The 13,966-nt window shown below is 40.9% G+C and overlaps 1 protein-coding gene across 1 annotated transcript in view; it reads left to right on the top strand.

Moving 5' to 3' along the window:
- The window catches only part of pde3b (phosphodiesterase 3B), a 47,158-nt gene extending 33,953 nt beyond the window's left edge, over positions 1-13,205 (top strand). The window contains exons 3-16 of the mRNA XM_084934607.1: positions 271-519; positions 721-872; positions 1,529-1,629; positions 1,733-1,952; positions 2,067-2,152; positions 2,303-2,472; positions 3,013-3,147; positions 3,980-4,091; positions 4,215-4,328; positions 5,299-5,498; positions 7,647-7,850; positions 8,019-8,180; positions 8,535-8,793; positions 10,308-13,205. Of these exons, the coding sequence (XP_084790733.1) occupies positions 271-519; positions 721-872; positions 1,529-1,629; positions 1,733-1,952; positions 2,067-2,152; positions 2,303-2,472; positions 3,013-3,147; positions 3,980-4,091; positions 4,215-4,328; positions 5,299-5,498; positions 7,647-7,850; positions 8,019-8,180; positions 8,535-8,793; positions 10,308-10,507 (2,364 nt within the window). The 3' untranslated portion in view covers positions 10,508-13,205. The remainder of the gene's footprint in view (positions 1-270; positions 520-720; positions 873-1,528; positions 1,630-1,732; positions 1,953-2,066; positions 2,153-2,302; positions 2,473-3,012; positions 3,148-3,979; positions 4,092-4,214; positions 4,329-5,298; positions 5,499-7,646; positions 7,851-8,018; positions 8,181-8,534; positions 8,794-10,307) is intronic.
- The last annotated feature ends 761 nt before the right edge of the window (positions 13,206-13,966 follow it).

Here is a 13,966-nt window from a genome sequence, read left to right on the forward strand (position 1 = left end):
TCAGAATCATTTAAAGTGCCTTCTTCATGTTTTTGCACAGTTTATGTGTAATTTATGGGAAAGTGGAATTCATAAAAGAGAGCGTGAAGAAATAAAGAACGCGATTATAAACCTCATACTATTCCTGGCCACCTATCTGCCATAAACCAGTACTCACACTCTAGCAGGAGTCTACTAGACACCACAAACCATAAACTTTTAACTGTCATTTTATGTCTGCCTTTGCAGCTCTGCTCCCTAACCTGTGCAGTGTATGTGCATTTACAACAGGGTGCAGTGAGCGGCAACGGTGTGGACCTTTCAGTCATCAACGAGGCCAGGAATCTGGTGTCAGACCTGCTCATGGACTCGTCGCTGCCTCCACACACTATCTCAGTTCTGCGCAGCATCTCCAGCCTCATGGGGACGTTTTCAGGCTCATGCCGCCCCAGGGTCAACCCTTTTACCCCCTTTCCAGGTTTCTACTCCTGCGATGAGGTGGAGGACTCTGTAGAGAGGAGTGATAGGAAACCTATTAAGGTGGGAACAAGTGTTACTACTGCACAAAACTAGTCCCTTATCAGTTATTAATAGTTTTAACCAGCACTGGTTTGTGATGGGAAATAGTTCTGAAGCCATAAAACTGATTACTAGTTTCAAATAGTCAGCCAAGTTAACTTATGATGTTAATGTTACTGTATAAAACATATATTTATCACTGGATCTTTCTTCACCAATCAGGGTTTGAACAGCAGAAACAGCCTCCCCACCCCTCAGCCAAGGCGTAGCTCCACCTCATCTGCATCCTCCACACTCCCTTCTCTTGACTGCGCCTCTTTACGGTGGGAACGTAACAACGGCAAGAGACCCCACCCTGACCTCAACTTGATCAGGTACTCATCACAAACTCAGCCGTCTACCTTACCACCTCCCAGAAACACAAGAGTATCTGTAGAGCTGCTAGCGCACGTTATTTATCTCTTACTTGAATCTCTCCTGTTTTGGAGCAGATAAAATTGCTTTTCTTGCAGGATCTAACTTGTTCCTTTTATTGCCAGAAAGTCATAATGAAAGTTATCATGAAAAGTAAGTGCAGTGATACTTTTACCCAAATGTAAATAAATCACTGTACTTTTAGTACAGTTGTCTCTTCTTTAACTAAGGCTACCTCGATGAACCAAGGACTGGTAAATCTATTCTTTGATGCACAATCAAGAAATGGACTTATTAATTATAGCATAACACTTCAGTGTTAAAAATGGGTTTAGAAGCTTTAAATAAATTCATTTCAAAATTGGTTTGAATTACCATAGTGACAGTGGGGTGCAGTGCCTGTTACCGTGTGTCTCCACTGGATGGCAGGAGAGTATTGGCTATGTTGGCACCTTTTTTTTTGTCTTTGTTTCTGTGGTGTAACGTGATTGGCTTGCCAGAGTAGCCTTGAACTGTTGTTCTTTGTCTGGATGATGCATAACATCTGATAAAAAGAAACCCTTTTTATATTTTCTTGATAAATCCCGTGTTTAATATATGTGTTTTTGTCCTGCAGCTCAGGTTTGTCCAATGGGCCTAATGCAAACCTGCTCACCATTCCCAAGCAGAGATCTTCCTCTGTCACCCTCACATACCATGCGGGGCCCAGGAGAGCAGGTGAGACTTAAATATAAAGCTCCTCGGACTCACTGCACGTCTGTTTATTACTCGTGTTTGACTCTGTTTTTGTTTTTTCCTGCACTCCCTTTATTCTCTCTAGGCACATCACCGAGCCTGAGCCCCGTCACCTCTCCAAGCCACAGTCCTCCCACTGTAGGCACTGGTTCTTCATCGTCCCTTGTTCCTCGATTGCCTGTGGAGTTCCCAGACACGGCTGACTTCTTGACGAAGCCTAGTGTAAATCTGAACCTGCATAAACCCTTGGGCTACACAGTAAACTCCCCTGATTTCCGTAGCTCCGCCTTACCTCTCTGCACCAGGTGAGACCTGCAGAACTGAAGAGACACGCCACACTGTCATCTTTTATCCAGTCTATCAGTGATTGCCGTTAAGGTATATGATGGATTGCATTTGGTTATGTCTGTGATTATTAGCTGTGGTCGTCAGATGCTCAAGGGCAACAGTGATACAGGGGAATCCCATCAACCGTACACCACTGAGGCTCAGCGGAGACGCTCAGGTACATATAGTTAGATGTTATGGAACAATGGCACAGTTTCGAGTCTTAGGGTTGAAAATATAGAACTTCTATAAGCTGTGTAAGGTGCTAATGTTTTTCTCCGCATGTGATGCATTACTGGGTGGTTTTACATTGTGTTTTTATACATAGCAGGGGAAGGGCCAGAGTTCATAGGAGAACCTCTGATCAGGGAGGAGAGTTCGGAGATGGATGTGTCTGAAGATGGGTGCCCAGACGATGGGGGGGACCAGAGGCTGACAGAGGAGGAGAAGGAGAAGGAGAAGAGCACGAGCACAGACCAGCAGACTCAGGAATCAGAGGTGAGCTTAATCAGAGGGCTTTTACTCACAGTGTGAATATCGACCGGAGAACAACCTGTGAAAAAAAATAAGTGCACTGTTCCCGTAGAAGTTAAGAGGGTGATTAGCAGCCAGATACTGCTAATCAAATGCACTTGAAGAACTGATCATCAACAAGTGTGAGACGTTTGGGGAGTTTGTTGGTCTGGAGCAGTCAGACCAAAAAACTGGTCTTATTGCTCAGGCCTTCGAGGATCAGATATCTCAGCAAATTCCTCCCAAGGTCAGACCATGCAATGCCCAAAGAAGCTGTAAAAAGCCTTCAATGACAACTTCCTGGGAGTTTATCGGAGATATGAAGCAAGGTGTTTAGCACCGTTTTAATACGCCACGTGAGGTCCTGCTATCAGCAGAAGGGTACATTAGCGGTGACCAGCAAACAAAATATTTGCAAATCTCTGATCAAACTGTCAGCAGGCTAGCTGCAGAATCAGAAGGAAAATACTGCATTGTTTTGTTGTTTGTTTGTCTATAATGAGCCTAATGATCTTGTGTCATCAGGATGAACAGGAGTTTATGCTAGATCCTATGCTCGAGGAACACGAGACCCTCATGGAGAGGATGAACACCTGGAACTTCCAGATTTTTGACCTGGTGGACAAAACAGGAGGGAAGACCGGAAGGATCCTAAGCTATGTCAGTAACAACTGCAAACCCAATATGTACATATCTGATAAGCAGTTCTGCTAGTAGCATATAATGACCATTGTTTTCCCTGTTGGATAGACTTTAAACCTTTTAGTCTGAAGTGAATACGTCCAGTTTTTTTGTAAACTTTGATTACCAAAATTAGCAGAGGTACACCAGAGGCACAGCTTCATACATTTAGAATAAATCAGTTGAAAACAGTCTACCAAGTGAAGTACATGCATAGCAAAATTGTGGTAAATCATCCTCATGTGGCAGTACAGTGTCCTAAAGTCTCTATAGCTAGAGACGTGGTCTAAACACATGTGCAGCGCTGCATTTGTAAAGATGCAAAGATTCATAGATTTGTATTGTCATTTCTGTGTGTGTGTGTGTGTGTGTGTGTGTGTGTGTGTGTGTGTGTGTGTGTGTGTGTGTGTGTGCACAACATGCAGGAGAATCGAAATATTGTTTCTCTCTCACAGTTCTCTCTGCAGTAAAGTGCCAAACAGTATTAAAGATTTGTATATAACTTGTATGAGAGAGGATGTTACAGTCCAGGTGTATCGGGGCAGAGAGGGAAGGTAGTGGACAGAGTTAAGTCTCCTGACAGCCTGGTGAATGAAGCTGTTCAGCAGTCTAGTGGAGCCTGGATGCTCCGGTACCTCCTCCCTAAGTTATGACTGATTATGATTATGAGTATGATTCAGTTTGAGCCAACTGTGGACTTTATTACTTGTGGAATCTACTTTGTTTTACTGTAGCACTAAACTGATGTGATGTCGCTGGCTTTCCTGTTTTCGGATGGGTGTTTTAGTAAAGCTGGCTTTTCTTTCCCCAGGTGACATACACCCTTTTCCAGGATATGTGTCTCTTTGAGATCTTCAAGATCCCTGTGAGGGAGTTCATGACATACTTCTGTGCTCTGGAAAATGGATACAGAGACATTCCTTGTGAGTGTTGCGCTGTGCAGTGTTTAAGTCTTTAAAAAAAATCTTATACATGGTTATGTTTATTTTTGCAATAATCAAGCGTAATAATTTTTAAGTTAAACTGCTATGGTTAAAAACACACAGATCATAATCGGGTACATGCTACTGATGTGCTGCACGCTGTTTGGTACCTGACCACTCGACCAATCCCTGGGTTCCAGCAGATCCACAGTGAGCATGTGACTGGGAGTGACACAGGTAAACAACAGTTTGTACTATTACATTATAATCTTATAAATCACTTTTCTCATGCACACATGCCAACCGGTGCAGTATTTCCAGTTTCCTCCACTGGAAATACTGCCATTTGGTTTAGACAGAGGGAGGCACCGGGGTAGAGTGTGCAGGTGACAGGACACAGGGCCTGGATTTGCGCTCAGTCGGATATTATCCGACCTTTGTACTAAAGAGGTCTCAGGGTAAAGTCAGTGATTGATCTGCCTGAATTGAACATTTACATTCATTTACATTCACTCCGTGTCTTGAAAAGTTCAGGGCCGTAGTGCATGTGCGAAAGCTGCTCTAGACAATGCTGTTTGCAGTCCAAACACATGGTCGCACAACATTGACTCCCAGTGATTCCCTCACACTGTAAAAAAATTTAAAATGTCATTAACATGCAGAAACACTTTGGTCTTCTAAGTCTCATTTTTTTCTGTTCTGGTAAAAAAAAAATACAGCCAACTAAACCTAATTAGACTTGTTGTGTTAACTTAGCTAAAGTGTGCATGCTTTGGAAGTGCCTGCACTGTTACTGCTGCTTGTGGCTTTTAAGAGTTTCTTCCTCACGGGTTGGTTTAAAGAAAGCAGATGGTTTGGCTCAAATGGCAGAGATTCCCAGGCTCATTTCTGCAGATGATATTTAAGCTCTATTAGAAATTATCTGAGGCTTATCCACTGACGTGCACCCACTGCTGCCAGAGCAGCTGTCATTTGATAAGGAGAGGGGGAGTGAGAAAATGGAAGTGATCTGGGAAATGAAATCTAAAACAGCGAATACGCTGGCATAGAACGCTGTGTGTGTGTGTGTGTGTGTGCATGTAGGTGTATGGAGACCTTTACATTAGCTCCAGTTTAGTTTTGCTTAATTACAAAAGAGCTAAAAGTGTAATCTGTCTCATTTTTTTTTTATTGCTGAGACTCATCAGTCTTGTTTGTTATGTTCCAGATTCAGATAGTGGAATCTCTCCAGGCAGGATATCCTACGCCTCGTCCAAGACCTCCTCAATTTCAGATGACAGCTATGGCTGCCTGTCCTGGAACATCCCTGCCCTGGAGCTCATGGCCCTTTATGTAGCAGCTGCAATGCACGACTATGACCACCCTGGTCGCACAAATGCCTTTCTAGTAGCCACTAATGCACCTCAGGTAGCGTACAGTTTCTGCTTGTGCTTCAAAGGGTTGCAGACATAACAGAAACTGAGGATAACAATATGAATTCAAAATATGGGTTAAGGCAAAGTGCCATTTTCATGGATTGCTGAAAATGGAGTGGTGAAGACAGAGTATACAAAATGTTGTTATTAGTTATACTTACTCAGCTTACACCCCCTATTTAAGCGGATGAATCACTTAGCATTTGTCCTGCGCTTTGTTTACTAGTACAGCAGTGTTAGATGTGGTGTCTCACACTCAGACTTGGTGGCCAGTCTATATAGTCCTCTAGGCTTCCTGTGGAAATTAACAGTATCTTCCAAAAAACAAAGCAAAATGTTAAAAAATACATTTATGTCAAAGTCTGCAGGGTGAATTACTCACTGGCTGTTGATGGTCATTGCCTGAAAGGCGCTGGAACCTGTTTTCCCTGAAGACCAACAGCCCCAGAGCAAATATCAACACTTGGCCTGAGACAAGCCTCGTGTACATACAGAAACTCACATGGCTGTCTGTGCAGCATTGATTGTGCCTCCCTGAAGTGTCACCCGACGGATATTGTGTGGCTTTACTTTTACATTCCTCCGATTCCACCCCAAGGCATGCTTACTGCCACTGGACATAAGATGTATGATTTATTATATTAACATTACTAGCAATATAGTAACATCAGATACATTAGGTTCCTACACTAGAGGTAACATTACAGCTAATGCAGTAATGTTCTCTGTAACATAGTAAGCATAATATTAAATTTTAGCTTGCGTACACCTCGGTATCAGATTGCCTCACGTGGTATTTTTTGTGGTTTGTCTTTATGTAGTTAGTGTCCGGTTTTTCAGTTAATCTTTAACTTTTCTTTACATCACCGCTGCGTGACACACGAGCCACACGAGCCACACTTGTGCTTGTCTGACAGGCTATTTTACGCTGAGGTGTTATTTGATTTCCTGAGACTTCCTTAGTTATCTCTACAAATGAAGATCATGTGCAAGATTAGCTTGTCACCACATGGCCAGTTAATGCTCCCTCATTGGTGGTGAGTTATGTAAATGAGCGATGAAACAGTTAACCACTTGCCCCAGTTTAAATATTGTATTTTGACGACATGTCCAGCGATAGCGCTCACTCTGTCTGGGTTTCGTGCTAGGAAAGTGAGTTAAAAGAAAAGGAGAAAAGAACCTTGGACCTATTGATTGCTAACGATGTTGACAACCACTATGTCTGTTGAAAGGATCTTAAGTATTTTGTGGTATCAAATGTTTTAACATTTGTTATCATTTGATACCTTTCAACCAGTAGATGCTTTCAGCTGTGTCTGCGCCTTTGCTTGTCACAGTAAAAGTTTTACATACTAAGATTGATCTAAGATGAAAATGACATATTACACTGTCTCATTATTTACTTAACAGACACTAAGCTAAAATGCAGAACCAGAATGTGAAAACCTAAGGTGACCCCACGATTCAGTAGCTGATAGAACCATCTCTGAATCATTGAATTTTGCCTCTTCTTTGCAGCATTGTGTCAGTTCATTGAGGTTTGCATTCATTCATGCACAGCTCTCTCAAAGGTCCTGCCACTGCATTTCAGTCAGGTTGATTCCAGACGTTGACTGCTCCATTAAACGCCTTGATTCTTTTCTTTTTCTTGCTCGTAACATTGTCCTGCTGCATGATCCGGTTTAGGCCAGGTTTTAGCTGCTGGAGAGATGGCCTCACATTTGCCTCTAGAATACTTTGCTATACGGACGACTTTATGGTCGATTCATTGACTGCCAAGTGCACAAGTACTGTGGCTGCAGAACAAGGCAAAATGATCACTTCTCCATCACCTGACTTGACAGTTTGTCGACAGTTTGATGCAACAGGTGAATCTACTAAGAGTCTGGATTAGTTTGAATAACAATGACCTTTGACCTTGAGATCTAAGGACTTTGTTATTAAACAGTGAACACGATAACTCAAGAACGATCACCCAGGATTTAAAAATCGATACCTTTGCGATTTTATACACAATACAAGTTATGCAGCTCATACGCACAACACGAGCAACCCTATTATTAACCTTTTAGAACTTTTTAGGAGTCATTTTAGTGTGCCACTCTGACACCTTGTGCTTTTGTCCTCCTGGGCGCTGTAGGCTGTGCTGTACAATGACCGCTCAGTGCTGGAGAACCACCATGCAGCATCTGCCTGGAGCCTCTACCTTTCCCGACCTGAGTTCAACTTCCTCGTCAACCTGGATCACATGGAATTCAAGCGTTTTCGTTTCCTCGTCATCGAGGCTATACTGGCCACAGACCTCAAGAAGCACTTTGATTTCCTGGCTGAATTCAATTCCAAGGTCTGAGATGAAATATTTTGAACAGACAGCTTACAAAAAGTATAATTTTCTGCAAAACATTGATTTAAGCATTGAGAGGTTGTTAAGTTAAAAAAAATCAGTTGAGCAATACATGGCATAATGAGTCTACGATACAAGTTGTACTAAGGCATCCATCTTTGTAAACAGGTGAACGATGTGAACAGTCCAGGAATTGATTGGACCAACGAGAACGATAGACTGCTGGTGTGCCAAGTGTGCATAAAGTTGGCAGATATCAATGGACCAGCCAAAGTCCGTGACTTGCACCTCAAATGGACAGAAGGCATCGTCAATGAGTTCTACGAACAGGTACAGACTGCGTGCTAATGCTGCAGAGAGTTTTTAGTTATCATAGATCATAGATTTTTATCTCTGTATTAAACTTTAAGCATTTCCTTGTAGAAGATTTGAACTTTTTTGCAAAATGAGAGTGCACCCTCTTGTAAAACTGATCCTAAAACCAGGAAAGAAGGAATATCAAGAAATATCAACACTCAAAAAACCTTTCAAATTTGTGTCAAATCTGCTTTTGTGTGCGCATGGTCATACGAGGAAAAAAGTCAGAGCTGCGCAACGCTTTCTGTTCCTCTGATTGTGATATAGTTTGCATCAAATATCAAATCTCATCTCTAAATGTCTGTAATCTGCGGTTTTAATCTGCAGGGAGATGAAGAATCCAGGTTGGGATTACCCATCAGCCCCTTCATGGACCGCTCCTCCCCTCAGTTGGCCAAGCTGCAGGAGTCCTTCATCACACACATTGTAGGACCGCTTTGTAACTCCTACGATGCTGCTGGGTTACTTCCTGGCCACTGGATCACTGAAGAGGGGTCGGATGACGATGACGAAGAGGGCCAGGTGGACATCGAAACAGACGAAGATGAAGATGAGGAAGATGAGCTAGAAGAAGAGCTGGCACCAAGTAAGATGTGGTACCCACAAATTTTAAGTAAAGCCACTTCAGGTGGCGTTATGAGACAGGCATTCTTAGTATTTTGGGTTTTGTGGTCATGTGACTGTTAACGGCATGACATTGACTCGTCTGACATTTTGATATTTACCTCTCCCTGTTTTTAAGCTAATTGGTTAATTTAGTGTAACAGTCTAAAGTATTTAGCACTTTTGTACTATTTTGTACTCCTTGTGCAGCTTTGAGAAAACCCCAGTAAAAGTTATATCAAAATGACTGTGTCGAGAATAGCACGCTATAACTCCTGGTACCGATTTGTTTGATAGTTTTCCTGAAATTCGCATAGAACTGTGTCCAAAAAAAAAAAAAAACCTCTACATTGCAGAACAATCAACTTTGACTCATTCAGTCTCCGTTGTCACTTTGTTATATATACAGACAGAAAATTACATGCTTCCATGATAGTTGTTACAGTTGAGAGCGATTTTGTTTGTTTTGGTCAAATTTAACTGCTTCCGACTTCCTCGGTCTGCTCAGTGTTTTGCACTAGAAGATTCCTCTTGCTGCCAATGCGTTTTGTTAGGCTGACAGTTCTTGTATGCTAAGTCACTGATTTTTTTCTTTATTTTCAACGTCTTTACTAACCTAAACCGTCCCTTTACGCTGACCAGTGCTAAAACCTTTGCTGTACTTGGAGTTTATACCTACACCAAACTATACCAGCACTTCCACTTTGTCTGTCTTTGTTTGTCTAAGCTGTTAAGCTGTTAACAGTATTGGCTGCTACTAACTCAAATAGTAATTATATAATTATTATATCAGTAATTATACAACTCTAATTGCACACTCAAAATTTGTTCAGAAATGTTCCTAGTTGACATTGATTGTTGCATTTATTTCTTTTCCTGGTTGCACAGTCAGTTTCATACACTGTATATATATCAACAAAGCCTGCAGGTCTGAAAAGTTAAAGCAATGCAAAATATCTCATTCGTCCTGATAGCCAGCAGGGGGCGACTCTCTTAAAGACCATCTGTAGGAAAGTAAAATGTAATTTATAGCACTTGTGAAACTTTTACAGTCTCAGTCCCAGGTTTCAAGTCATACGGCATGTTGATGTTTATTTAGTACATAATTTTATAATTTATCATAAAATAGTTGCTCAAACAGTGTTTTTATTTATGTCATTTGTTTGTTGTGATTTTAAAAAATCATAAGAGTGGCCAGTGTTTCTTGTTTCTTAGTTGGATCCACCTCCACCTGTGATGTCTGGTGAAATTTTAAAAATAAATAATCAAGGCTTATAAATGGGACTTTACAAACTAATGAGTGATGTCACTGTGCGTCCATCCTTTAATTACAGTCTATGATCAGGGCACCAAACTCTGACTATTTCCCACCCTGGTCAGACGGGGAGTCGGTTGATGTGTTGAGAAAATAAAGAATAATTCATGTTTACGTTACAGTTACACCAGTGTGGAATTCCCTAAACACATTTGTTTTTTTTATTTTTGGTGTTGTTGTAGGAAGGAGGAAAAAACGGCGCAGGTTGTTCTGCAGCATCATGCAGCACCTGACAGAGAACCACAAGGTGTGGAAAAAGGTCATCGATGAGGAGGATAAGAGCAAAGAGCTTGCCAAACAGCAGCCAGACAGTTTGCCCACCTCTCCGTCAGATGACATCCAGGTCATCCAGGAGGAGGAAGAGGGGGAGGAGCGTCAGTAGCAGCAAGAGGAGCAGACGCGTGGACAAGAAAAGGAGAGGCAGTACAAGGACACGAGGCCCTCAACCACCTGCCTTTCACCGACTTTAACATTTGACAAATGCACATAAAACACACGTTCCCTCTCTCTTACACACGCCCACACAAACATATTGAAAGATTCACTGTGCTGACACTCAAACGCTTAAGCAGTCACGTTGTTTTTGGAGAAACAAAAAGGCCTTACTACTGTGAGCGGATCCTTACTGCAACGGTGGGGGCCCAACTCCTATGCACTTTCACCCCATGGAGAGTCAAGTGCACCCAGAGAAACGCACCAGGACTGAGGAGGCAGAAGGTGCAGAAAAAGAAGAGCGTGGACTGATGTCCAGGATGAACTTGTCCTCCATGGTAACCTGGCTGTGATGCTGCCTTGAATGCAAAGCGCTTAACACTTACCACCTCCCTTAGGTACAAAAACAGTTTCTGTGTATTTCAAAAGGAAAGGTAGAGGAAACATACTGAAGCAAATGACATCATGAAGTGGTCGATACCCTTTACCAAAGGAAAGACAAGAGACTGAAACTGTTTCAGCTTCAATGTCAGGTATATTTTTGAATTATATATATATATATATACATATATACATATATATATATCAAATGTGCCTGTCTGAACCTTTACTAAGTCCATATTGGCCCAGAGCCTAGGCTTGTGTAGTTCTCTCCTTGCTGGTGACACGAAACACTGTATCAGACTCAGTCACAGAGACAGTATTGAAATGTTGACTGATTAATAGCATTATATATGCATCATTTTTGATGCTTTTACTCATGCGTACCACCTGTCTTCTTGGATTTTGTTTTGTTTTGTTTTTCTCTCTCTGTCCTTTGTTTGGTTTGAATGTGTGAACATTTTTTTGTCCGGAATGTGACGGAGAGAATGAGCAGGGAGAAAGAGATTGCATTTTTAATTATTTTATTATGTAATTTGTATGTATGTTTGTTTGTCCTGTTAGCAACAGTTGATTTCTAATCAGTGAAATGTCCTCTGGTTGGTGTTTAACATGTCGCATTCAGATCAGGAGTGCCGATTCAATGAATGGATTCTTCATTTTCCTTTTTTTTGATTCTAAGTATTTTTTTAAAGGTTACTCAGGATTCACGCAAAGTTGAATAATTATTTTGCAAGAGTTTATGTCATTAATATGAAATACACTTTCAAACGTAAGAAGATTAAAAATCTGGGTGACTGAAGTAGTTTGTAATCTCTCAATGAACAACTCGACTACAAACAAATTCCAGCAATCCTCGAGAAATCCTCTGTGACAGAGGGACATGCGGTATGCGCCGTCTCTCGGCCATCCATACACTGTTTGCGTAACCTTTTTACAATCTCACTGGAGAAAGGCCTTTCTTGGTTGTCAGCAGACTGCAAATGTGTCTTCTGTAGCAGCAGCACATCATGCACACATGCTATAACAGTGTGTTTGGGTTTGTTTAGGGTTTTTCAATTGAATTTTAAAAAGATTTAAAATTCAAACTCTCATTTTAACAGTACAATATCTAAATGCAGACATTTAGACAAACTTTTCTCTTTTGTTCACACTTATGACTTGGCCAGTTTGCAAAGAAGGGATCCAAAGTTTCATGTCACTTTGGTTTTGTTTCTATATATATACACATATAAATATATATTCTAACCTACCATGAGGAAGGTTAAAGAACTCTTGGCATTCCACTAGAATAAGACATTATATCAAAGGGAAGTTAGAACTGTCACCTAGCTCCTTTCTCACCTTAATGAGTCATACTGTTTGGAGAAAATGTTAAGTAAGCAGTGCAAACTGAGATAGTAATATTTAAAGACACAAAATAGATACAGATGTGCACATTTTAATACCAAACAAGTGTTTAGCCGCTGTACAAAAGAGTATGTGCATATAAAGATATATTTTTAAAATAATCAAATGAATGCATCTGTTTTCTACACACAGCTGACATATTGTACATTGCGATCCTGTAATTACTTTTGTGTTTCCAAAGTTTTTATCTACTTCTATTTCCAGGTGTGGAACTGTGGGGCTTGGTGTTTTGATTTAGATTTTTTCATTTTTCCAACTTCAGCGTCTGTCTGTTCTGTATCATAACCACTCTTATATTCTTCATCGTCTCTCTCTGTCCCTGTCTTTATCACCTGACCCAGCTAGTGCCAAACGTTACCTACATAGATTCATTTGTGTGCCGTGACGAGCTGATTGGCAAAACACACACACACACAAAAAAAATTGCTCCGGTACCGTTTGTAAAAAGAGAAGCAGCTCGTGTCAAATACTCCACCGGGATCAAAGTGGCAGTGACAGTGTTAAGAATAGCGGGTGGACTCAGAGCCATAAACAATATGACAAACGTGTCATAATTTTCTTTTCTTTTTTTTTTTCACATGGACCCGTGCTGGACTATAAAGCATCGGTAGCCCCTGACCTGACGTATTCCAGCTCATTAAGTTGTAAAAGTTTGTTGGCTTCTCGCTGTGCAGTCCTTCAAACCACAGTGTCCTCTGATGATTGTGCCATAAATACATCAATGAATGGTTGTTACCCTTATGTAGCATCAATATACGTACGTTTGTCTAATGTAACCATTCACCCTTATCTACACTGTGGAGGCAACAGATTTTTGTTGTTATTTATAGCTGTCATAAAACACCATCCCTCAAGTATCAGCAGTTCTCATTGATTTTTATTGGTGTCTGTGTTTGTCTGTGTGAGCCCAAAATATATTCGCCTTTCTTTTTTTTTTTTATTTAATTTTATTTTTTTTGTCCATGCCACCCCATAAAAACAGGAGAATAACCTTAAAGACATTAGATATACCAACTGTGTATTCACTTCCTCTTATGGAACAGTACATGTACAAACTGTGCTTGATTTATGAAGGATCAGGTCACTTCAATTCCACACAAGATCAGTACACAAAATGTGAGCGTCTCTCAATGTATTGGTTTGATCTTATTAGTTTGATTTATAATCATTTGACTCATGAGTGGATTGTCTCCATGGTTTCAATGTCTACACCTTTAACAAAGGGGGCATACTGTGCCTGTTTAGTTTTTCTACCTATGAGTAGAATTATAGGTAGAAAAACATTTTTAAAGGAGCTGGTTTCAGCTCTTGGAGGTTTCTTCCTGTTAAAAGGGAGTTTTTCCTTCCCACTGTCACCAAGTGCTTGCTTATATATTCATGGTGGGGGTCGTCTGATTTTGCAGGTTTTCTCTCTATTTTTTTTTAGGGTCTTTTCCTACAATTTAGAGTGACTTGAGGGGACTGTTGTGATTTTTTGCTACATAAATAAAATTGAACTGAATTTAACTGCTCCCTTGTCACAAGGGGTAGTTGCAGCAAGTAGCTGTGCGTGTGTGATTAGGCAGATTTTTACACTTGGCACCATGTTTATGTTCAGGTTCCTTTTTCACTCTCATGA

The sequence above is a fragment of the Perissodus microlepis genome, chromosome 1 (genome assembly GCF_051167445.1).
Source record: "Perissodus microlepis isolate ML-2025 ecotype Zambia chromosome 1, ASM5116744v1, whole genome shotgun sequence".
In the NCBI taxonomy this organism is placed as follows: Eukaryota; Metazoa; Chordata; class Actinopteri; order Cichliformes; family Cichlidae; genus Perissodus; species Perissodus microlepis.